Source organism: Petromyzon marinus, chromosome 4 (assembly GCF_048934315.1).
Source record: "Petromyzon marinus isolate PM22_M1 ecotype Great Lakes invasive population chromosome 4, UKy_Petmar_22M1.pri1.0, whole genome shotgun sequence".
Taxonomy (NCBI): domain Eukaryota; kingdom Metazoa; phylum Chordata; class Hyperoartia; order Petromyzontiformes; family Petromyzontidae; genus Petromyzon; species Petromyzon marinus.
The window spans coordinates 17,666,659-17,691,084 of NC_133670.1; the positions used below are offsets into that span (position 1 = coordinate 17,666,659).

At 46.6% G+C, this 24,426-nt stretch overlaps 2 protein-coding genes across 5 annotated transcripts in view; both read left to right on the forward strand.

The window, feature by feature from the left end:
- The first annotated feature begins 911 nt into the window (after positions 1-911).
- On the forward strand, positions 912-18,021 carry ZNF142 (zinc finger protein 142). Of its 4 annotated transcripts, none has more exons than XM_032945847.2 (13): positions 912-1,067; positions 3,111-3,290; positions 3,722-3,971; positions 4,378-4,654; positions 5,549-5,900; positions 7,247-7,424; positions 8,003-8,096; positions 8,483-8,706; positions 9,040-13,042; positions 13,230-13,335; positions 16,023-16,333; positions 16,769-16,918; positions 17,203-18,021. In XM_032945847.2, exons 2-13 carry the CDS (start codon positions 3,152-3,154, stop codon positions 17,398-17,400), a joined length of 6,282 nt encoding a protein of 2,093 aa, XP_032801738.2. In that variant the 5' UTR covers positions 912-1,067; positions 3,111-3,151; the 3' UTR covers positions 17,401-18,021. The 4 variants fall into 4 exon arrangements, with proteins under 4 accessions (XP_032801738.2, XP_032801740.2, XP_032801736.2 ...); XM_032945849.2 differs by having other exon boundaries at positions 1,049-1,185; XM_032945845.2 differs by lacking the exon at positions 912-1,067 and adding an exon at positions 1,192-2,011.
- Positions 18,022-19,727: 1,706 nt separating this feature from the next.
- LOC116938559 (nucleolar transcription factor 1-B-like) overlaps positions 19,728-24,426 on the forward strand; it is a 28,809-nt gene continuing 24,110 nt past the window's right edge. Inside the window, exon 1 of the mRNA XM_032945840.2 lies at positions 19,728-22,534. The gene's annotated coding sequence lies outside the window, so the exon portion shown is untranslated. The remainder of the gene's footprint in view (positions 22,535-24,426) is intronic.

A 24,426-nucleotide genomic window follows, 5' to 3' on the forward strand; every position in this document is an offset into this window, starting at 1 on the left:
CTGTACCATTTAATCTTGATATTTTTTTATTATCAGAATGTAATATTACTATGGTACTTCCATTGTAGCAGTTTCTGCTTTTCAAAAATGCAATGATTGGGAAATATGGTTGGTTGCATTAAATATTTTTTTTCCCTCGTTGACTTGTGCCATAGGAATGGGTAATTTCCACCACTGGCTCAGGACTGTCAACAGGAGATGTACAACTACTCCACGTTCATTTGAGCACGAAGCCACTTTCGATTTTGAGATAGAGATGCAAGGGTAATAAAAGTATTTATAAAGTATTACATTAAGGTAGATTATGTGACTCGGCGCAAGTTGCCAACTTTGTTTGAACTACCTCGAGTGATGATACTCTGCACAACATTTCAATGGTTTCCTCAGGCACTGTGTGTTAATTTTGAAATAAACCAAGAGAAAACTCGGTTGAGTGGTTTTCAGAAAGCAAAAACACACACAAGGTGGTACACAACAACATGAATAAGAGTTTCCATGGTAGGACGGGGGAAAGTGTTGTATCTGAGGGAAAACCACTTGCATACACCTGCAAAATCTGTACCAAAACAAATGTAAATTTTGTGAAAAAGTTGGCTGATCCAACAAAATCTCATCACATACACGGGTTTAATTGTAACAACCAGCCAGTTTAGCATTTAGAAGAATAATATAAATGAAAATATCTCCCAAAGTAAACTTCAATTTTTTTCATCACCCACTCTAAACATTTTTGAACCGTAGCATTTCTAACACAGTTATATAAACCCCTTTAAACCTTTAGAGGTAAGCCCTCCTATCTGGCAGGGCCCTGTAACACCAACACGCCCTCAAATCCCCCAGGACCGCCCGGTGGTTGCGCGCCTTCTGATTGGCTGGCGTTTGCGTGGTTGGGGGGCGGCGACGGGAAAAAACAACGCGCGCGATTGGTCGAAGCGTCCTGCGTGCCCGCCTCGCGACCAATGGCGAGAGGGCGTCGTGCGTGCGAGCTATGGAATTATAATCGCTCGATCCGGGCCGTACAGAACGGGATGATGATGATGAGGTGCTTAGTGGTGGATGTGGATGAGGTTGGTTGAGACGCGTTGCTTTCCATTATCGAGCGCGCTTTTGTTTTAGTTCGTTCAATTGTCCGCGACCCTGTCGTCTGCAGGCTAAGCTCGACGCCTCAACAGACACGAGGGCTGAGTTGCGTATGAGTCGCGCGTCGGGCGAATGTGCGGTGATAAAAAGTGCGCCAGTTACGGAGAGGCTGGAGGAGAGACCACGTCCATCGCCACCACCGTCTTCTTCTTCATCATCATCTTCACCGTCGGGAGTCTTTCACCTCGTCTTGTTTGTTGTGTGCGAGCGTGGACGGTGCAACAATAGTAATGTATCTGCGTGTTCTTGTTGCAAACATTTTACGGGGCCAATTTCGCAGCGAATTGACATTTGACCTTAGACCTCCACTTGTCAGTGAGGCTTGCAGCATTTGTCAATTGTGTTTTAGATTAATTTGCGAGATCCAGTCATTCGTGGCTTCCTTTCTGTCTGTTGGTTCCCCGCCTTAGACATGTGTAGACATGTGTACGAACATAGATGGACTCATATTTTCTTGCTGTGGGTTTCACACCTGATGATGATTGCTTGCGTTGGAGTCGAAACGTCGCGAGAATTTAATTGTTTTATATTTTTATTATTTTATTGTTTCCCCTTCTACGTGACTTTGCCGAAAGAACCAAGAATGTGTGTACGGTAATTTGCACTGATTTCTGTAAACTTGGAATGCAGTACTCTGCTGCCTTTTTGGCGTATTTGTCAAAGTAACTGCGTTTCTCGAGACTCTTGAAAGAGTACGCATTGTTGCTAGAGGTTATGTACCATGTGAAATAGATGCCTTTAATACACACTTGTTGCTATTATTGTGCAGGGCAACTGTATTGTGTCTTTTGCGCGGTAACAGGAGATGATGCTAAATTGGGATCGTATCGGCACACCAGCAGCTATAAACAGTGTCCCACAACTGCCGAAGGTAACTAAGCTGTAACCCAGTTTTTATATTAGCTTCACTTTCTAAAAAAAAAAAACCCGCAAATGGTGGGTAGGTTTTTTGTTGTTCTAGCAGCACTCGTGAAAATACTAAATCTCTTTGACTCGAGTTTGTTTACCTGCCCTCTACCCAGTGCCAACGAGAAGCAACGCGATTCTAAACAACAGCGGTCTTTTATTCTTGGTTCTTTCGGTAAAGTCACCACGTAGAAGGGAAATAATACAAATAATAGAAATAAAACAATAAAATTCTCACGACGTTTCAATTGCAACACAAGCAATCATAATCAGGTGTGAAAACCACAGCAAGAAAATTTGAAAAAAGTGGCGGCTTTTTCTTAAAAAACGCCACCTTTTGGCATCCTCTGGTCGAGCACCAATTGGGTCGAGGCTCAAAAGAAAGCCGTCCCTTGGTGTGGACCAATCAGTTTCAAGGACAATGCCACATATATTATCATAGTGTGTTTTTCGTTTGCATTTTGACTGCAGGTATTGTGATTAATGCAGACATTAATCCTTGTAAAAAGGTTTCAGTTTTGTTGCCAGAAAAAAGGGGAAAAAACCCTACTATTAATATGAATCCCTGCAGTCACGAAAGCTTTAAATCGAAATTTAACAGCGGTCTTTTACACTCCTTGGTTAACCATGTTGTTAAATAAGCCATGCATATTGCAAATACTGTACAGTAGCATTTGGCTTGCATTTTAAAAATAATACTGGTGAAGCATAACGAAAATAACAAAACCGGTTTTTTTTTAGAATTGTATGCATTGGAATGTTTGGCCACGTTTAAGGAGTGGTTTGCATGGGCACGATGAAACTGGAGAGCCAGGGAAAACCCAACATGTATGTGAGAGGACAAATGTATCCTCCGGTCTGTGTAGTCTGGGTCACCAGCCAATTGTTGTATCTTGGCAACCTCGCGTATCGGTGGTTTTGGGAGGTTTACCAAGATATTCACTGTGGGTGTACGTTAATACACATACAGCTATAAATGTGTTCTCACGCGGTGTATAAGGTGTTGAATTTAAAGCAACTCGCCCTGGTTTTTTTTGTCATACGCCTGCCTTCCCCTGTATTAGTTGCTTTTGCACTGGAGAGCAGGACACACCAAGTAAAGAACATGGAGGAGTGTCCAAGTCTGGAGCAGTCAGGAAAGTATGTGGACCAGGACAAGGAAGAGAAGAACACTACAGTGCACCCAATGAATGAAGCACAAGAGCAGAGACAGGAAAAGGACTGCAGTTCACAACAAGAATTAGGTGATAATTTTGACAATCTCTCCCCCCAGTTGCCGGTTCGAATGTGTGATGGTGATGATGGCGAAAGTCACAATGGCAAAAATGCCAGCAAAAATAAATGTGGTGACGATGAGGATGGTAAAGCAATCGCTTGCAATATTTGGGGCCGAGAAATAGTCCAAAGTGTTTGTGGGTCATCTGAGAAGCCTTCTTGAGACATCCTAAGAGCAGCCTCTAAGATTGACCTTGCTGACCAGGGTAGGCCTGTGTTAAATTCTCAGCACGCTCAAAAATATACTATAAAAAATATAATAATCCTTGATCCAGCAGTGGATTGACAAAGGGTTATACGTTATAATGCTATTGTTTTCAACTATTTATCATGTGTGCTGTATTGATATAGATTCCACACATGTGGGCATGCTGACTTTTTTGCGCGTGTGCGTTCCGAGCAGCCCCCGCACGCACAGACCCTGTCGCCGCCAACCGGTGCTCCGAGTGCAGCAAGTGCTTCCGGAAGCGAAGTCACCTACTGGAGCACATGCGCCTACACTTCCCAGTGCCCTGGCTGGCCTGCTCAGCCTGCGGGCGGCACTTCACGAGCGCGAGCAAGCTGCGGACACACCGCCTGCGCGAGGAAGGCCAGTCCCGACACGCCTGCCCGCACTGCAGCTTCCGAGCTGTTGAGCGTCACTCGCTCAGGTCTGATGGCGTCAGTTTTTCTTTTTGGTCTCTCTGCTGGCTTTTTATTTGATTAACTCGCCCCCTCCCCCAACGAATCCACGAACTGTCCGAATTTAAGGTCGTGATTTGATTTTAAAAGGCATTCGCTTTTACATCGTTTTTTCCATCTACTAGTTTCTTTCTCATTTGCACAGCATTTCTTCCCCCACTTCTCCTTCGCTTAATTAGCTTACATGAAACAGCAAAACATGCATATGATTAGCATAAAGTGTGTTAATGCGTAATTAAATATTTTGAGAAAAGGTTTTGATGAATCAATTGATTTATTGTTATATGCCTACTTTCTGAGTTTCCTGATATGATTTTCACCATACAGTGCTCAAGTGAGACTGACCAACCGACACGGTTCCTTTCTGTTGCACAGGCGCCACTGTGCGAACGTACACGGCGAGGTGGGCGATGGCGTTGGGAGTGCGCTGTCCGGCCAGCCTGAGGGTTTCGTGTGCTCGTTGTGTGGCCTCGGCTTCTCGCTCAGCCCTGACCTCAAGGCCCACTGGAAAGCAACGCACAAGGGGGTGGTGGATGACGGTGGCACCGGCGGTGGCGGTGGTGGCACCAAGATGACGGTGCCTTTCACTTGCGCCGAGCTGGAGTGTGGATTTGTTACGAGATCAAGGCCCGAGTTTGCGCGGCATGTGAAGGTGCTTAATGCGATATGTTCCGAAAGTTATGTTGCACATATTTTCATTTTTTGAGGAGTGTTTCAGTCATTTATTCTCAGCTTCAAAAATAATGTGTGTTTGAGAGCTGGCATTGGAGATCTCTTTTGAGATCGTTTTCCATTGCCTCAAACTCCTGCCAGGAAGATTTTACATTGCAGTCATTGCAGCTAACATTTATGAAAAATACTCTTTTATAAGCGCACAACTTTATCTATCTGTGATGAACGCTGCACTTTCCGTCGTTTTCATGCAGGGGGCACTTCAAACCTACGCGCCCCCTGCATGAACAATGGAGACGCAGGGACAGACGTTCGATTACGTTGGAATCGATCTGCACACGGCGGTCTTCTCGCACGGCCAGCTCTATTTCGCCTTATCTCGATCCCGCAGTCCCAAACAGGTGAAAGTCCACATCGAACCGAACCCCCAGCAAGGCAATCTACTTAATGACGAGAGAAAATTCACACATGTAATTTTCAATGAAGTCTTCCAGATGTAAAATTATATAAGCTTTTAATGAAAAAGTACAAGTATCTAGTTCAAAACAATACAATTCAAAGATGTTTCATTTTAAAACTTCAAAACGGAGCATTGGGTGCTTGCGTGAATGTGTCGTTCGTGTGCATTTTTTGTGTGACTTAGCCGAAGGCCGTAAATGGTTGAGGGGGCGCCATAGGCGCCCCCGAACACCCCTTGTGTTATATAAATACATACCAACACATACGATTTTTGAGAAATCAAATTTATAACTGAAATGCTTTTTGCATTTTTGAGTAAATTATAATATTTGACGATTTAAAAGTTTGTGTTTTTAGGTCGAATTTTGTTGTTCATGATGTTGCCACGTCCCTTTGCATGCACTTGCATGACAAGGCCAGGCACGATCGTCCGGCGGCGCCATGCCCACACCGTTCGTGCCGCGCGATCTTCAGCGACCGGGCGGCCGTTCAGCAGCACCGGCGCGAGCGCCACCTGCCCTTCCACTGCGTGAGCTGCGACTTTGCATGCTCCAGCAAGCTGCAGCTGCAGAGGCACCGGCGGGCGGGCCACGCAGGGCCCCATCGCCTCGCCTGCGAGCTGTGTCCGTTCAGCTCGCACAATCCCGTCGAGCTGGAGTCGCACCGAACACGGGCACATGCCGGGGAGCGCCTGCACCGCTGCGCCGAATGCGGCTTCTCTACGCCTGAGCGACGCATCCTCAACCGTCACGCGCTCACACATAGCGGTGCGTCACCACGGAGACACTTAGATGGAGAGAGCAGTCCTAAACAATAGAATGGCATTCATATGGGCTCATAGATAGACGGACAGAGATAATGTATTCATGCTTTCAACCCGAGTTGCAAGTTATTTAAAATCTAGCGCAAAAAGCAAATAACTCTTGTAAATGCATACCTATGCAGTAGACGTGTATCAATGCATCATGTAATTGATTCAAAGCTGATTGTTAAGCTGATGATGCATGCATAACATTTTGCGAGAAGGAATTGGTTATTTACGATTTATGCAAATTGTACTCTGAAGTGTAGACAAACTTTATATTTAGGCTGAGGGTGGACAAAATGATACAAATTCGATCAATTTTTAAAGTAAATGGTAGCTGAACCTTTAAAATTAATTCTATCACTGGGGAAGTGGATTGGAGCTTAACATGCGTAGTACCTTGGCTGTGTGTTCAAGGTGCATGGTGCCCTCTAGTGATATCACTGAAGAAATACTATTTTTCTCTCATTAACAAAGCTTCATTAGTTTGGAGGACGGCTATAAATAGGCACACTTCTACATGATAATTTACCTTTATAGCCAGGGCGCCCACATCAGTGAGTCTTTTTGAAGGAAGACTTAAGTTTAAATAAGTCCATCAAAACAGCAATAAAGTATAAACAAAACACAATAATGAACAATTTATAATGAGCACTTTTCACAAATCGTACACAATGTTCAATCGCGAACTTGGAGGCGCGAAGCCAGAGCTTGAAGTCTTTTGTACTCGAGCCCAAACAAGCGGGAGCCTGAACAGGTGGGTCTTCAGCTGCTTCTCGAAGGTGGATGTTGCTTGGATGCTGCGTTTGTGCAGTGGGAGATAATTTTTAGATGACTGGTGCAGCTACGGAGAAACGCCACTCTACCAGGACAGCATGGTCAAATAACCCCCCCCATGTTCCACACGGCGTGGGGAGGTCCTCGAACAGCAATGTAATGACAGAGGGCTCTACATGTACATATGCGTTATGCATGCTTGCATTATTTAATTTTTTGAAAATATTGCAGTCGTAAATTGCAATTTAACACGTAGGCTTTCGTGACCAATATTCATTGAAGTTTTTTTTGGGTTCGCGTAAATATAAATTTGTCGTTAACCCAACACCACACAGCCAATTAGTAACATTTGTCATGTAAACAAAATGTGCCAAAAGTAAACCCACGAGATTTACAATTTTCAGTATGACGTCTCGTTAGTAATCAAAATCAGCTTCAGGCTATTTTGCCTGAATTGCAAAATAAAATCATATCTGTTTTTTTTTGGTTTGTGTATTCGTTTGACATGCCTTCCCTGCTCCCCTGTGACAGTTGACAAGCCTCACAAGTGTCCAGAGTGCGAGTTCGCTTGCCGGGACTCGAGCTACCTGACGCGGCACATGGCCAGGCATCGCGACGTGCGTGAGCACATGTGCTCCGAATGCGGCTACCTCACCAAGTGGAAGTCGGCCCTCACCATACACATGCGCAAGCACAGTGGGGACCTTCGGTGGGTGGGCACTTGAATCCTCCACGTATCTTGCAATCGAGATTGTCCGCGAGTTATCATTGATAGCCTTCTTCCACCTTCACACCCCGAGGGCTGTAGGCAGAGCTGACTGCTTTGAGTTGTGTGAAGAGACTTTTACCGTTCAATAACATCGGATGTAAGGCAGAGCACTGAGAAAAGAATACTGTTTGGAGGGCTTGCCTGGGTGAATAATTACAATTACAATGTTATACATTTTTTAGATGTTATTAGGGATAGGGTCTTAGGCTTTGTATGCGTCTTATGATTTGACTGTTTTATGTCGGAATTAAAAAAGTGATGTTTCTTGCAATCTCCACACTGTTGGGTGAGCATCTTCACATTGCAGGTCACATGGCGGTTGTAGGTGATTTTGAGTGAAACATTCAAATCTCTAGGGCAACAGAGCCCACATTGCTCTAAAAATGCCAAAAAATATCGTAATTATAGCAACCCATTCCCTTGCACCTCCAGCTTTGATGAACTGCAGTGCGTGGTTGATGTGAGGGTGTGTCTTCACGCGCGTTCACGTCCACGCTTGCTCTGGTTTATGACGGCAGGTACCGATGCGACATGTGTCCGTACCGGTGCCACCGTCCAGACCAGCTGAGTAGCCACAAGCTGCGGCACGGCGAGAAGGGGCTGTGCTGCGAGGTGCGTATCCGGCACTGATGCCCAAACCGTTAAGCTTAACCAAGATTGCAGCTCATCACTGCAAAATGACAGCTGCTTTTAACTACCGGCGACGACGTTTAAAATAGAGCTCATCGCCAATAACCTGCATTTTAATAAGCCGTTAAACGTTTTGGATGTTTAAATTATTTACAGCTTTGAGATTCTTTGTTAATGTGGATTTACAAATGCATACTGAAATGAGTAAGGTCACGAGTCTGCATGTACTCGTTATCAAAAGCCTCTTTTCATTTGATTTAGCAGATAAAATTGTGTAAAAAAATGTATTTTCAGTCACGGCACATGCTTCACCGCTTTGTTGTGTAGTGGCCGGTAATAATACCTGTCCCTCTGCGCTGGTGCTGCAGGTGTGCGGGTACGCGTGTCGACGCCGGGCCGAGTTGCTCCGTCACAACGAGGCGAAACACAGCGGTTGTGGTGCTGCTGGGCTGTCTCCCTCGTCTGGGGCAAGCGTTGTAACGTCAACATCGTCGTCATCGTTTGCCGTGACCACGGAGGACACAACCAACAAGCCCAATGGAGAGGGTGTCTCGCCAAAAACAGCCAGGCCAACTCCACCGCTGCACTGCAGGTGTGCCTCATTTTTTAAAAATGCGTCCTTGTCTTCCGACTCATTCGTAGGTGATGTTCATCAAGCCTGCAGTACGAGGAGGAGAATCCAAGTTTGCACTGTGTTCACACTGTGACATGTATACCTTTCTTACTCAGAATCTTTATTTAGAAGGATGGTGGTGAAGGAGACATTTAAGATTGGACTTGCGCATGAGCTCCAGCCTCCCCTCAGTCACATTCTACGTCACATTTAAGGCTCCTAGTTTTTGGTCCATCGCTGATTCTTATTACAAATGCAGGGAAAAAGTAATAATCTTGGCACGATTTTCAAACTTTTTTAACAAAATCGCAGGTACTGCAACTACAGAACACCCTACAAACAAGCACTGCTCAACCACGAAAATTGCAAGCACACGCACAGCCGCGTCTTCAGCTGCCCGACGTGCCCACACAACGCGTTCAGTGCTTCCAGCCTGCTCAACCACAGGAAGAAGCGCCACGGCTACCAGCCTGGTACGTACACGCATTCCACCATCAAGGGCTCGCAGGCGGCGCCGTCTACACACGAAGCGGCCGCATCTGGCAGCATGGCCATCGGCCACAGCGGGGGCTCAATCGCAGTCGTTTGGGACGCCGGTGACTTCAGAGAAGCCACTGCACCGGTTGCAAGTGAGAGAGCCGTTAGATCCGGCGTTAATGATGTGGAACGCTCTGCTCTGCCTACCTTGGAGCCCGAAGAAAATGATCGGGAGCACAATGGGGTCGACCTTGACGGTGGCAGCAACAGTGGAATGCTCGTGGGTAGGGGTGTTTTAAATCGAGATGCGATTGGGGTTGGTGATCTGGTTTCAGTTGGAATAGGAGATGCAGTGACTCACTACGTGGGGGAGGCTTTACTACAGAGCAACATCACAGTAAACGAGGTTGTTGCAGGGTCGCATCGTGCAGCAGATGCTTCTGATGTACCGCACAACTCTGGACTTGCAGTGGAACAGGAAATGCGAGACGCCGCTCAGAACCTGGTTGTGCCGGCAGTCAATGATCATAATTTTGGAGATGCTGTCACAGGCAGACCTGTGACTACTGATTTAGAGGGTGGACAGCACGAGGGAATGAGCGGTGAGCGACTCCCAGTCTTGGATGGAACTGAGCAGGAGCTTGTGCGGGCCGTGGATGGTGAGACCTACGGGACCTTGAGCAACGCAGGTGGAGTAGAGGAAACGGCAGCTGAAGTGGCAAAGCTTCTCGTGAGCCTCTACCCAACCGCTTGTCAGAGTGAAAGTCTGTACGCCAAACTTGAGCACAGCCAGCAGGGACATGATAGCGCACTACAGATGCTCGAATCACAGCACATGAGTAAGGAGAGCATCGCTGGAGACTGCACCATGCTTTTGGAAACCCATGATGTTCAAAATACACAATATCTTCAACCCTTTCATCATCAAAGTGAAAATGTCGTCTGTGGAATATTTCAGGAAAAACGTAGTTACGAAAGTATCGTAGACTCGAGGGACGAGAAAATGTCTCCACCTTTGCTTGCAGTGACTAAAGTTACGGAGCCGGTGGATCAAATAGTGCCTTCTTTAGGTAAGGAGATAACAGAGACAGAGATTTCGCTTGCATTTAAGCAGCTGCCGCAAGGCATTTCCTCAGGCATTGAGGAGGCGGCGAAGATTCCTAAGGCAGGGCAACCATGCGATCCCGTGGCGCTGCAGAAGAGGCGGGATCGCACATGCGTGGGCACGCTCGTGGAGGAGGGCAAGGTGGAGGTGGTGGTGCTCTGTGAGGCAAGGGGTGCGGGGCGGCCCGTGCTACGTTGCGAGCGGTGTCCTTTCTTCACACGGAGCGAGAAGGCGCTTGCCGTTCATGCCCGAGCGGCCTGCGTGGCGAGGGGAGAGGGCGGAGGGAGTATCCGTGCCGCGACCGTCGCCCCACATGCCATTGCCTGCCCCGAGTGTGGCGCCCAGTTCAAGCAGCGCCGCGCTCTCAACACTCACCAGTTGAAACGGAAGTGCCCCGCCGTGCGCAAGCAATGCAGAGCTGCAAGCAAGCCTCTGAGAAATGGCATCGGTGTCAAATGCGAGGGCGCTCAGATGAGGGAGGTAGATTTACCACAGCCTCAGCTGGCGTTCATCTCAGGAACTCGGAGAGGTGGAAGAGATGTTGGTAACGCGCAAAAAAAGAGCAAACATACCAATAAAGGTAAAATCTGGAGAAATATAACAGCTAAGATCACAGACGCCGCTAATTGCAAGAGCATCAATGCTCGACGTAGCACAGATACGCAGCCTAAGGTAAATGATGATCCAATTAGGGAAAGGTCTTCACATTGTCAGAAAGAAAAAGACTGCAAAGAGGGAGAAGGATGGGTTTGTGATAAAGGACGCTTCCGCTGCCTGCACTGCCCATTCTTGTGTCGGCAGCAACGAGCGATCCTGTCGCACGGGAGGAAGGGCTGCCTTCGGCCCGGGCAGATCCTGTGCGGAATATGTTCGTTTGTGTGCCAGTCAAACGGGGCACTCAGCAACCACCGGGAGTTGTTTCACAGCACAGCCAAGAAAGACGAAATGGAGTCGCCATTGAGTGAGTTGCGAGATAGGAAAGTCACAAAGCTGGACAACGGGGATGGGGGTAAACAGGAGGGCAGTCGTGATTCAATGCCAAATGTGGAAGCCACACAAGGGAAAGAGCAAGATGGTGAACTCGCAGTTAATCAAAAGGACCATGCAGATGGGTTAAAATTTAATAAGGACATTTCGCAATCAAATACAGGCTTAGTGGCTGGGATAGAGACTGTGGAAGATGGAAATCGGTGTCGATCAAATAAACACAAGAGCGAAAACAAAGCTGTTACCTGCAGAAGTGAGGACAAAAACATAATTATAGTGAATGCAAAACAAACCGGCGGCACGTACACAGCAGGAAAAGAAAATGTGGTGTACTCTGGTGGGGAGGAAATCGGACAACGAACGCGATCCAAAACCAGGGCGAGCTCTAGACAGGAAATTATAAAACTTGAGAGGCACATAGACATGGTGTCAGGTGTAGATGGGAGTTCCAACAAAGGTAATGGAGAATCTGAGGGTGATACAGGAGAATCTCCCGAATTGAGCAACAAACGTAAGAACGGCAGCAGGAATTTCGGGTGTGAGGGCTGCGCCTTCCGCTGCAAGCAAGAGCGAGCGTTGGAAACGCACCTGCGCAGGGGATGCATGGGGCCAGGCGAGGTGCAGTGCCGGCTCTGCCCCTTGGTGTGCAAGTCGCCCGTTGTGCTGAGAAACCACAGCCTCTCGCACAGACGGGCCGGCCGTGCTAGGTCCAGCGGGAGAGCAGCGTCGAGGCTCACTCTGCTCCAATGTAAGCAGTGCCCCTTCTGCTGCAAGCAGGAGGGTGCCCTCCGACGGCACGTGAATCGGCAACACCGCGGCGTGTTGCCCTACTGCTGCAGCACCTGTGAGTTCAGCACAAAGCGGCGATACCGACTAACGGCGCACGCGGCGGCGGTGCACGGGGTGCCAGGCGGGGGACCCCCACTGCGCCCGCACGGCTGCGACCAATGCTCCCGCGTCTTCCTTGAAGCGACCAAGCTGCGCAGCCACCAGAGGCGAGTCCACGATCGCAGGCCAACGCACTTCTGCATTCGCTGTGACTATGCTGGGTACGGAACGCACGACGTCGCGCGGCATGTAGAAAAGTGCCACAGCCCGGTTGCGGCCGGCAAAGGCAGCAGCGACGGCTTCCCCTGCAAGAGCTGCAGCGCAACCTTCAGCTCGGCGTCGGCCCTGCGTCAGCACCTGTTGAGAAAGCATCGCCAAGAGCCACTCGGCAAGGATGGGACTCCCCCGCCGCCAGCGGCGGAAATTTTGTGCGCGTCGCCGGGTGACCCTGACCCTGCCACCCATGTTCAATGCACAGCGTGTGGCCAGGAGTTCTCGCAGCACGCAGATTTGAGGGAGCACCGGCGTGTACAGCATGGGCCCCACCGTCGGCACGGTCACGCCTGCCCCACGTGCCCCGAGACGTTCCACGGAAAACAGGAGATGGTGCTGCACATCCTGCGCGAACATGAGGCCATCGACACAGGATGCACCACTGACGGCATGGGGGAGATGTGCGACGACGCAGACGAAAAGCTGCTACGCTGCGGACTATGCAACTTTTCCTGTCGGCACCAGGTGGTGCTGGAGCACCACGCGCGCTGCCATGGTGGTCGCAAGCTGTACCGGTGCCGGTTGTGCACGTACAGCACGCGGAGCGGGCAGAAAATCGCCTGGCACAGTCGCATCCACACAGGCGAGAAGCCCTATCGCTGTTGGCTGTGCGAGTACACTTGCACCGAGCCCTCCCGCCTCAAGGTACCCACACGTCCATTGTATCAACACATTTCCACGCATACTTACCGACTTGAAGCATATATTTATTTGTTACCAATGTCGCACAGTAATTGGTTTGTTAAAATAACATATAAATGATTACATTTGAGTTGCTTTAACAACATGGCAATGTTTTGCACTGAGTGCTGTGCGATGTTGTTTGTGTCAGGTCCACATGCGGAAGCATAACCCGGACACTAAGTACCTGTGCCCTGTATGTGGCTACACCTGCAAGTGGGCCAACCAGCTTAAGTACCACATGACCACGCACACAGGCAAGCAAGCGGTTATATGATGGCTTCAAATACAGTGGGACTGTGTGTTTCGGTTTACAATTCGATTTGTTTCGATTTAAAGCTTTCGTGACTGCAGGGATTCATGTTCTTGGTTCTTTCGGTAAAGTCACGTAGAATGGAAACAAAGTAATAAAAATAAAACATAATAAAATAAAATTATCACGACGTTTCGGCCACAACACAAGTAGCCTTCTTCAGGTGAAGGAACAGAACTGTCGGGATGACAGCGCTTCAATGAACCCTGCTAAGATTCGTAGCGTCTTTTAAGCTAGGAGGTGAGAGAAGTGAAGCGCCTTGACAAAGGAGTTTACATATCAAACAGGAGAATGTAGCATTGAAATAGCTGAGGGATTAGCTTGTGACTGGTCACAGAAATAGCTATGTTAAAGTCAAAGTTTACATATCAACAGAGGCATTTAGTATATGGATGCTAAAGGACTGCAACTACCCAACTATCATACAGTAAACCGATGTGAAAAAACTAAGCCAAAATTACATCAATATATTAAATGTACTCAATATATTCTTCAATAAGCTGAGCTATTAACACAAAGCAACTGGGTATACACTACACTATATAATGAATACCATATAGTAAACCAATAAAAAACTAAAATATAAACTACCTCAATGTTATCAATAAACTCTATATACTCTCCAATCAGCTGAGCCACCAACAATAAGTCGTTATATCACAATGCCATATGGCGAAAAAATGGGTGGTGGTTTCTTCCCCTCAACACAGCACCACGGACAGCGACGAGCCCCGTTCAGACGGACGAGTCCATCCATGCTCGGAACGGAGGAGGGGGGAGAGAAACAGCCACGATGCGCTGTTATACTCCATGTCATAAACCATACCATTAACCGTGGTGTGAGAGGTATTAAGAGGCAATGCCAGCGAAAGAGCTGCGGTCTGAAGGTCACTGTAAAATACAATTAATTAAGAACCGAAATGGTTTAAAACATCTTTCCAATGGTTACTAAACCAGAATCCATCTTCTCGGTTGAAATTGTCTCAGTGCTTGTATATGTGGATGGCCTCATGAACGAATCTCTCATGGTAGCCGGTTGGATTGCAAAGAACCTCCGTCTTGGAGAAGTCAATGTTATGTGAGCCCACTGAATTATAACAGTGATCTGCCACGGCAGAGGAGTTCGTCCTACCGTGTTTCAAGTCTGCTTTATGTTCGCGGATGCGGTCCGAGATATGTCGTTTGGTTTCTCCAATGTAGCTGCTTCCACAGAGGCACTTTAGTTTGTAAACGCCCGGGTACTGTATGTCTGGAACAGCATCTTTTACAGATGGAACCAGATCACGGATGTTATGTCCTGTGTTGAATCGGACCTGGATCTTGTGTTTATTCAGGATTTTGGAGATATTTTAGTGACCCCTGCAATGTAGGGTAAGGTGATGGTTTTGAGGCCATCCACATATACAAGCACAGAGACAATTTCAACCGAGAAGATGGATTCTGGCTTAGTAACCATTGGAAAGATGTTTTAAACCATTTCGGTTCTTAATTAATTGTATTTTACGGTGACCTTCAGACCGCAGCTAATTCGCTGGCATTGCCTCTTAATACCTCTCACACCACGGTTAATAGTATGGTTTATAACAGCGCATCGTGGCTGTTTTCTCTCCCCCCTCCTCCGTTCCGAGCATGGATGGACTCGTCCGTCTGAACGGGGCTCGTCGCTGTCAGTGGTGCTGGCGTTGAAGGGAAGAAACCGCCACCCATTTTTTCGCCATATGGCATTGTGATATATAACGACTTATTGTTGGTGGCTCAGCTGATTGGAGAGTATATAGAATTTATTGATAACATTGAGGTAGTTTATATTTTAGTTTTTTTATTGGTTTACTATATGGTATTCATTATATAGTGTAGTGTATACCCAGTTGCTTTGTATTAATAGCTCAGCTTATTGAAGAATATATTGAGTACATTTATTATATTGATGTAATTTAGGCTTAGTTTTTTCACATCGGTTTACTGTATGATAGTTGGGTAGTTGCAGTCCTTTAGCATCCATATACTAAATGCCTCTGTTGATATGTAAACTTTGACTTTAACATAACTATTTCTGTGACCAGTCACAAGCTAATCCCTCAGCTATTTCAATGCTAAATTCTCCTGTTTGATATGTAAACTCCTTTGTCGAGGCGCTTCACTTCTCTCACCTAGCTTAAAAGACGCTACGAATCTTAGCAGGGTTCATTGAAGCGCTGTCGTCCCGACAGTTCTGTTCCTTCACCTGAAGAAGGCTACTTGTGTTGTGGCTGAAACGTCGTGAGAATTTTATTTTATTATGTTTTATTTTTATTACTTTGTTTCCATTCTACGTGACTTTACCGAAAGAACCAAGAAGATGAATTCGATTTGTGTTTACTTGTTTCTAAGGAGTTGCAGGTGGTGCATAACAAAACATATATACAAAGTTATTGGTCTATAAATTCAAGGATGCCAATGCAAAAAGTGTATTAAGGATTCGGTGAGGCTTTCCTGTTGAAAGATTGAAAGTTTCACTTTTGTGATTAAATTTAACCTCAAATGCAAGATGAAAGATGAACCAGATATTATGCTTTCATAATACGGTTTGTGCACACTTACTATCTCACTCTATCTGCGTTAACACCCATGTGTGTCGCTGACCTCTGCCAGGGGAGAAGCCATACCGGTGTGAGAAGTGCGAGTACGCCACGAACCGCAGCGACGCCCTGCGCACGCACGAGGCCACACGGCACCAGGAGGGCCGCACTTTTGTGTGCGAGCATTGCGGCAAGGCCTTCAAGACGCGCTACCTGCTGGGCAGCCACATGCGCAAGCACGCCGAGGTCCGGCCACACGTGTGCCCGCAATGCCGCCGCACCTTCCGCTGGCCGGCGGCCCTGCGCAACCACCTGCTCACACACCGCTTCGAGCGCCCCTTCGCCTGCTCCTTGTGCGCCTACCAGGCAAATCAGCGGGCTCAGGCATGTTAATACCTCTTTCTACAATGTCCAGCAGTAATACCGCATTTCCATGACAATTGCATCCAGACTCTGCCAGAACCCAAATGATCCAAGAATGGCCCAGGAATAGCGGCCCCAGTGGGTTCCCACGCTGTACGAATAATGAATACAAGTGTAATGATGCGTGGATTTATTGATTCGTATAAATTGTTTAGGTTAAATCATATATATAGGAATGGATGTTTTCCAATTTATGTCATTTTTTTTATTGTATGGTTTATTTAAAACTAATGCACTGAATGAAAAAAGCTCTGCAAAATAAATAAACATTACTAATGATACCAAAAAGTGAGACAAGAAGAGATTCTTTAATCGAATTGGCCCCAAATCATAACATTAATTCCGGAGTGGCTAAATTGAGACGTGTGTATTGGTGATGCCTGCGTTTTGTGGCAGGTGGTGAGCCATCTGGCGAGGCGCCACACAAGTGAGGCGGAGCAGGGCGTCGTGCTGGACAAGCGGCACGTGTCTTCCGAGATGTCGGCGCTACCTCTGCGCAACCAAAGCAGGCGGGGCCCCCCATTCGCCACCCGAGGGGACGCTCCGGTAAACGACAAGCAGCGTTTCAAATTTAGTGGTGGGTTGTGGGCAATATGGTTCAATTGTGCCCATTTTAAGGAGGAATATTTGCGTTCATGGAAATATCACCATTTGGTTATTGGTCTTCCAAACAAAATGAGGTTATTGAAGAAACAAAGCATTCTCAAACAAATGTGCATCTCTTTCATGCAAGGATTTTGTATTTGTAAAGCACATAATTGCTTTAACTGTATTTAGTCAGTAGAGCTTTGAAGTGATTTACATTGCTGTTTGCGTGCGGTTCGCTGCAGGAGAATGTTATCGGTCAGGGGGTCGGAGATCAAAGCAAGCAAAGAAGAGGGGGAAGCGAAGAAACCAGAAAAAGGAGCAGCCTCGGTCCTATGGAGCCACCCTCCCTCTGGGTTACGGCTGGGGGTGAAGTGGGGGACAAGGGTGGGCTGAGGGCCACAACTGTGTCGGAGGATGTCTGTCGGAGGACCTACGTCTGACTTGGGAAACGCGTCAAGGGTTGAGCTCGGGGTAACGGTGCCTTCTCTTCCCGTGCAGCCCACATTCACCAACACACAGGTTTTCCTCGATTAACTCAACACAAAGTTGCGAAGAGCAGAAAGATGCCAATGTGTTTGAAACAGCAGTCATTTCAACAGTCTCGGCAAAAAATATATGTACTTTCCATCGTAAAAAGGTTTGCATTTTTTATTGCAGGGCATTCAAAAAACTGTATTTGATTGTGCTCATATAGTCGTTGCATGGCTTGTCATGCTGTATGAAAGCAGATGTTCTTTATTTTCATTGTTAGATGTCATCATTTATGCCGACTACAAGAATACACAAATATATATGTAGGCACTACATTTTAGCAGTTATGTGCATACAAGTAAATAATGAATTGTCATGCTGTTAAGTTGAATTGTTAGTCGGCGACACACTGTATGAGCTGTTGCAGAAATCTGTCCCTGTAGTGCTGCTTTTTTGTTAACATGTGTTCAAATAACTGAATGAAACAATCATGCTGCAGTAACATTGATTGTATGTGAAACATGACTCCCTGTTGTCTCTCGCACAAAGTCCTGCCAAGCATGATTAAAAAATTATACAAAAAAATTAAACCATCTTAAGCGTGTCTGTTAAACTATTGCATGGCAATGCTAAGGCAGTGAGTGGACCGTGTGCATTATTTAACACCTGCACAATTCCAAGCTGTAATTTATGTTTTGTGTAGGTGAGCTGTCACCTGATTGCAAGTAAAGTTTAATATACAGTATATGCATATTATAAATAATTTGAGGATAATAGTGTTTATAACAAAGTAAATGTGTACATCTCATTTGCTCAAGTATCGTGGTGGTGGTCGCCATATGGCTTCATTGAGCAGTGGTGAAAATTCCACATTTCTGAGCCAAATCTATGCATTAAAATAGCACAATTGACTTTACACAAAGCAACAGGTATTTGAGTGTACCAAGGAAATATCGGTTCAGTTGACCCGAAACTTGTATTTGAGCTTGCAATCCTAAAAACTAAACTCAGTATAATTTAAACGATCCAAAAAACAAATCCAGACCTAATGAAGACCCTGATTATGAAGTTTGGCCATGCAAATCCTTGTCCCATTACTGTGACAGGAGACCTGAGTAGAGAAAACGACACATGGAAAAGGAACGTTCAAATGCTTCTGCACAGCCGTCAAATCGCACCCATACGCGTTGCGTGTCGTAAGGTTAACGGGGAGATTACAAATCAGCGGCCCGACAACATGGTGAGCAATGAGCAGGCTTGAAGAAGGTCACTTCTCAAAATGGTCCCTTTTAAGGTGTACAGTGCATGCTCTCGGTCTATCGAAGTTCCAGCGTTCTTGGAAGAATAACTCCCCAGCAGTCTTTCACAGCACGCGCTGTGGTGAATATGGACTTCAAAAAAATTCCCCCACAATTTCTAGTCGTCTCTGAATATTTGATTTTTTGCCGTCATTCGTGTTATTTTTCTCGTTCGTACAGCTGTCTTTCGAAATCCTGATTTTCCCTCTAGATGTGTAACTTTTTTCTGATTGTTTCCCCACCCCCCCAGATGTCTTTGCATATTTCAGACTTTGCTTTCAATCATCACACGCGGCCAATTCAAACACCTGCAACAAAAAAAACAAACCCTGACTTCCAACCGAACATTCACTCTTCGTTCAAGCTCCCTCCATCCGTGCCAGACCGCGGACCGTCCAATCAACCTGCAAATATAAGAATCTTCTCGACCACTTTTTTTGCGTCCCCCCCCCCGTGATGTGATGCGTGAAGTGTGAACAGGGAGCAAAGCAGCAGGGCGGAGCAGAGCGAGGCTCCTCCCGTGTCACCCCGCGGTGGAAACGAGTGGTGGAGGAGGAGGAAGCAGATGCAGGCAGGAGGATGGACGACAGAGTGGAGGCACCTCCCTCCATCTCCCCTCCTCCCCCCAGCTCTCTCGGGGAGCAGGGCAAGATGGAGGGGCTCTCACCACCGCCGGGGGGCTGATGGAGCCTCCGCGGGCAGCTGCTGTTTGTGTTTCTCCTTCCCCGCGGGCCCCTATCCTGAGCAAAGGGAGTCTGATGGACGGGGGCATCAGAAACCATTGGCTGTGGAGCGGGCAGGGAACGCTGCTGCTGCTGATGATGATCCTGCTGCCGTTGCTGATGATAATGTGCTGATGATCGCTCGTGTATAGGTGGGGGAGGGTGGCGGTGGTGGTGGTGGGAGTTGAGATGCCCGGGGTTGGGGGGTGGGGGAGCTGAATTTGTGGTTTTGGTCGCCCAGAGGAGGCGTCGTGGAGCCGGCGGGGGAGGCAGGCAAGGCAGGGGGGTGGCTGATGATGACGATGCTAGGGGAGGAGGATGTCTGTATAATTGTTTTCGGTGCCTCTGTAATTATGTAACAATGGTGTTTATATACGTATATGCGTGTGTATGCGCCTTTACTAATGTAAATCTCGTTTGTGCGTGGTATTATTTGTGTGTGTTGTAGATGTTATTCACTCCTGCTACGTCAGTGTATGCGTGTGCGCACGTTGTCAATAGGTGCTCGCTAACGACACTTGATCCAGCAGTAGGGCTGAAGGTAGAAGGGGAAATTCGCTGGCGTGTGTTCACTCGTCGGTTGTGTAAACGCACGTGTACACACCGGTACGCGTGTGTACACGCAAGCCCTGTCGCATTTAAGTGCCTTTGCACGTGGTACGTGTGTACAAGTACGGTGCCCTATGAGTGTACGTGGGTGTGCATACACGCGTTTACACATTGAGTGTTGGCGTGTAAAATGCATTGTATGCCATCGTAATGGGTATGTACACGTGTGTGTGTGTGGGGAGAGGTAATGTAGTGGTTAGCGCGCTGCGCTACGAACCCGGGGACCCCAGTTCGATTCCGGCTCACGGCCCAAACCCCAGTGACGATTATCTGAACCGGTCCTGGGCCTCCCCTATGTTAACTCGGCCTCAAATGAGCACCTGGTGCGGTGTGTAGTGAACATCGCCACTGGAGGGGGGGGAGACAAAGGCGGCCGGGCGTGGTTGCTGGCCACCCCAACCCCCTCGTGTGCCACAGTGCCGGTCTTCATAGGCGCTCTATAACAAAACTTCCCCCAAAAGTCTGCGCGGGTCTTTGTTGTGTACACACCAGACTATTGGAGTACTTGTTCGTATCGGCCTAGCATATGTTCGGTGTTCAGTCTGCACGCGTGTGTGTGTGCACGTAGCGTATTTCCATGACCGTACCACCAATGAATGAATAACTGCCAAATCGCTCTCCATGGTGCTAACGTTAAAAAAACCCGCCACTTTTTTCACATTTTCTTGCTGTGGTTTTCACACCTGATGATGATTGCTTGTGTTGCAGTCGAAACGTCGTGAGCATTTTATTGTTTCATATTTTTATTGTTTTATTGTGTTCCCTTCTACGTGACTTTACCGAAAGAACCAAGAATATGAATCCCTGCAGTCACGAAAGCTTTAAATCAAAATTGAATGGATATACTTTGGAAGGACGGGCTACCTCCGTGGCTGGGCTTTCAAATGTAATACCGGACACAGCTGGAGGCAGCAGCGGGAGAAGGTGACGACGATGATGATGTTGAGATTGTGATGAGGTGTGGGAGGCGAGGGTTGTGGGGGGGCATTGTTCCAGAGACAATTAGGGACCCTCCTGGCACCGTGGGGGCTCGAATATCCCCCGTAGGGAGCACGAGAGGCGGACGTGAGCTTGCATGCTAAATGTGTGCCGTAGCAATTGCTTTAGCAAGAGATGAGATGGGAGAATTTACACTTTGTAGAAGGGGACCCAAATTATAGTGTTAAAATACACACTTGGTGGTGATGAGAGAGTTGAATGATATTGCAATTATATTTGTCTATGTTTCGCCCTTGTGATGGGACTTTGTAGGATGAACGTTGAGATTTATAAGGGCGCGGGGTGACCAATAAGGTCTGAATTGGTCTGTAATAAGGTAGGGCACTGATAAGGGGTTGACCGGTATGGAAATTGTTCGTCAAAACAGATACTTGTATGCAAGTCTTGATTTGTATGCTAGTTATGCTTTGCGTTGTCAACAGGAAGAGGTGATGAAAGGAACCTCTATAGAAAGCCGCAACAATAGTTCTAGTACTGGAGTCGAAAATATTATTAAGAGTACCTTGTTCATCGCAATAATCTTCCTTTAAACCAATACTGATTGGCTTAATGCATGCGCCAGATCAAGACGATAGTAAACATTATAATACCGTACATTGTAAGTTACAGGAAAAGTAATGAGTGAAGAGTCAGTATCTTCAAAAAAATGTGTGAATAATTAACTAAAGCATTGTTACACTATCCTTGATTGGCAACTGTTATCATAATTATGATTTCATCTAAAGCTAAACTTTCATCATAAATAAATAGCATTAAGTTAATTACATAATCATGTTTGTTGCGGTGGACACTTCAAAATGCGAATCAACAGCAAACAAAGCAAAGATCCCCCGTGTAGCCTTAACAGACTGTTGGGGCAAGTGCTGTTAGCGAGCACCTATGAAGTACATCACGGCACTACGAGTGGGTGGCCAGCACCACGCCCGGCCGCCTTTGTCTCCCCAGTGGTCATCAGCAGCAGTATCGGTATCAGCATTAATAACCACAGCAGCATTACATCAGCAGCAGTAAAATACAAAAAATAAGCAGCGGAATAATCAACAGAAACAACAATCATTTCATCAGCGCATCATCATCCCATAGTCATCGGCATGAGCAGTAGAACAATACAAATCTCGCCAGAATCGTATATATCATGTTCATCATCACTGGAATAACATGACTGACGTGTGAATTATGAATCCATCTTCAACAATCATCAGTAGAATATTTAAAGTAGTATCCATCACGTAACATGATCACCATATCGTAATCATCAACAGCAGTAGCATAGTTCATTAGTATCATCACCAACATCATCAGCAACATCATCACCAACATCCGTGGATGAAGGGGGTCGGGCCGGGCTGGCGGGGCCGGGTCCCCGAGGGGCCAGGGCGCGCCGATCCCGGCCGGGCAGACGGCAGCCGCCTCCTGCTCGCTCCCTCATTCCCCTTTCAATCAACAACCTCCTCTCGCCTCGTCACCCAACAGCGGTGAGTTTTCGCTCAAGTAATAATGATGGGACGAACGCCGCGTGAATGTGTTGTTTTTAAGCCTTTGTTGTCCACGTTGTTGCGCGTTGAGACGAGAGGGCCTCGAACACGTGGAAGCTGGGGGGATGATGGGGTTGGTCTGTGCACGATGGAGTGAAAGGTGTATCATTACCACAAACATACGGTATTGTATTCGGTATTAGCACCATGCACTGCCAGTCTTCCACTCTAAGCAGCATCACCATTAGTCTACGACCATCAATCACGTTATCATCATGACCTCACGACCACAATTAGTATTTCAACATCGTTACCATCCTCGAAATCACGCGTATAATTTTCTAGTAATGAAACTGATGACTGGATTGATGATTGTGTGTTATGGTTTGGAGCCTGAAATGTTCCATTGAAATGTAATGTTGATGTATCAATTAAATAATACTGTACGTATGTTTTATTAAAGAACGAGTTTGGAGAGACGAAATTGATGGGACATTGTGTGTCCATCTCCTGGAGACAGACAAAGTGTTACTGTAGCGATCTAGAACTGCCGAGTCAAATTGGACTTTCTGGAGACTTGGACAAAATAGATGGATGTGCACTGGCACATGGTGAACTGATCTTGTTGGAGAAAATTAGTGAATGCATTGCAAGAGTTTAATAGGCATACCTTTTGAGACACAAAGGAAAGCATGCAGTGCTGCACTTAAGTTGTTTTGCTTTTGTATTTTTGTGACCCAGGTGACTCTTGAAAAATGAGACTGTTCTGGTCTCTTAAGTTTTCACTGGGTTAAATAAACTTGAAGCTTTGTATGGTGAGCTGATATTTAGGAGGCAGGGAGAAGACATGATTATGATGTGATGATCTGAGCTTAAGGAGAAAGAGAGTGGAAGTGGTATGCGAGTTGTCATTTTGTAGAGATGTAGGGAGAATGGACAGAGGGAAATCCCAGCCATCGGTGAGGCAGGGGGCTGTCCTCTTGAGAGTCAAGGGGTGATTATATAATTACTGACTTAATAAGATTTGAAGAGATAATTTAATTGAGGGTGTACCTCTCATCATGATGCGTGGCATGAGGTGGGGACTGAGGAGGTGTGTGTGTGGGAGTAATGTGTGGTGTGCATCAGGGTAGATGTCTCAAAACCTTGCCAAGTCCCTGTTACAGTATTTGTAAGTGGTAACCTTTCAAATTGTTTACAAACATGCAATAGGTATATATGTAGTGTACGATGTATTGTCGACAATATACTGTTATACTGCAGTGTTAATCGAAAATCCTTCATCCAGCAGTGGATGACGATGGGTACTGACGATGGTGGTCTTAAATTTACTGCCGAAAATTATATCGTTCATGTATTGCAATAATGATTTAATGGAGCATATTGTTTAATGCGAATTCATTCCATTTGGTTGAGATGGAATGCCGTGGGTGTAACTGGGTGAATGTTAGGTGAGTTGTGGGGTGATTGTAGGTTATTAGTGTGAATGACGAGTGTGGGGAATGCGCGAGTGTGTCTCAGGAGATGGAGGAGAGTGCGAGTGGACCAAATGCATTTTGAGTGATTGAATGAATGAGTGGGAGAATGAGTTGCGCGGGGAGATAAAGCAGTGGATGACTAGATGAGTGGGTAAAAAGGTGAGTGGAATAGTCAGGAACAAATTAGTGAACTATAAATGATTGCAGCAATATACATTTCACATTTGCATGCATAAATTAGAAAATCCAGAATATAGATGCAGTAGAATGTCACTTCATCAGAGCACTGAATTTTGATTGATTCTGGCCAGATATGGGTTTTGATGATGGCTGACAGGTGTAAGATAAGATAAGGTCTTTAGTAAATATATATCCACGAAAGACAAACAGAAACAACCCGACAGGCAGACACAA

Bases quoted from the DNA above. Each gene is read 5' to 3' on its own strand.
- ZNF142 (XM_032945845.2), top strand. From the start codon at position 1,873: ATGCCTTTAATACACACTTGTTGCTATTATTGTGCAGGGCAACTGTAT. The intron at 3,972-4,377 runs GTCTGATGGCGT...TCTGTTGCACAG, and splicing joins GTTGAGCGTCACTCGCTCAG to GCGCCACTGTGCGAACGTAC. The intron at 16,919-17,202 runs GTAAACGACAAG...GGTTCGCTGCAG, and splicing joins CCACCCGAGGGGACGCTCCG to GAGAATGTTATCGGTCAGGG.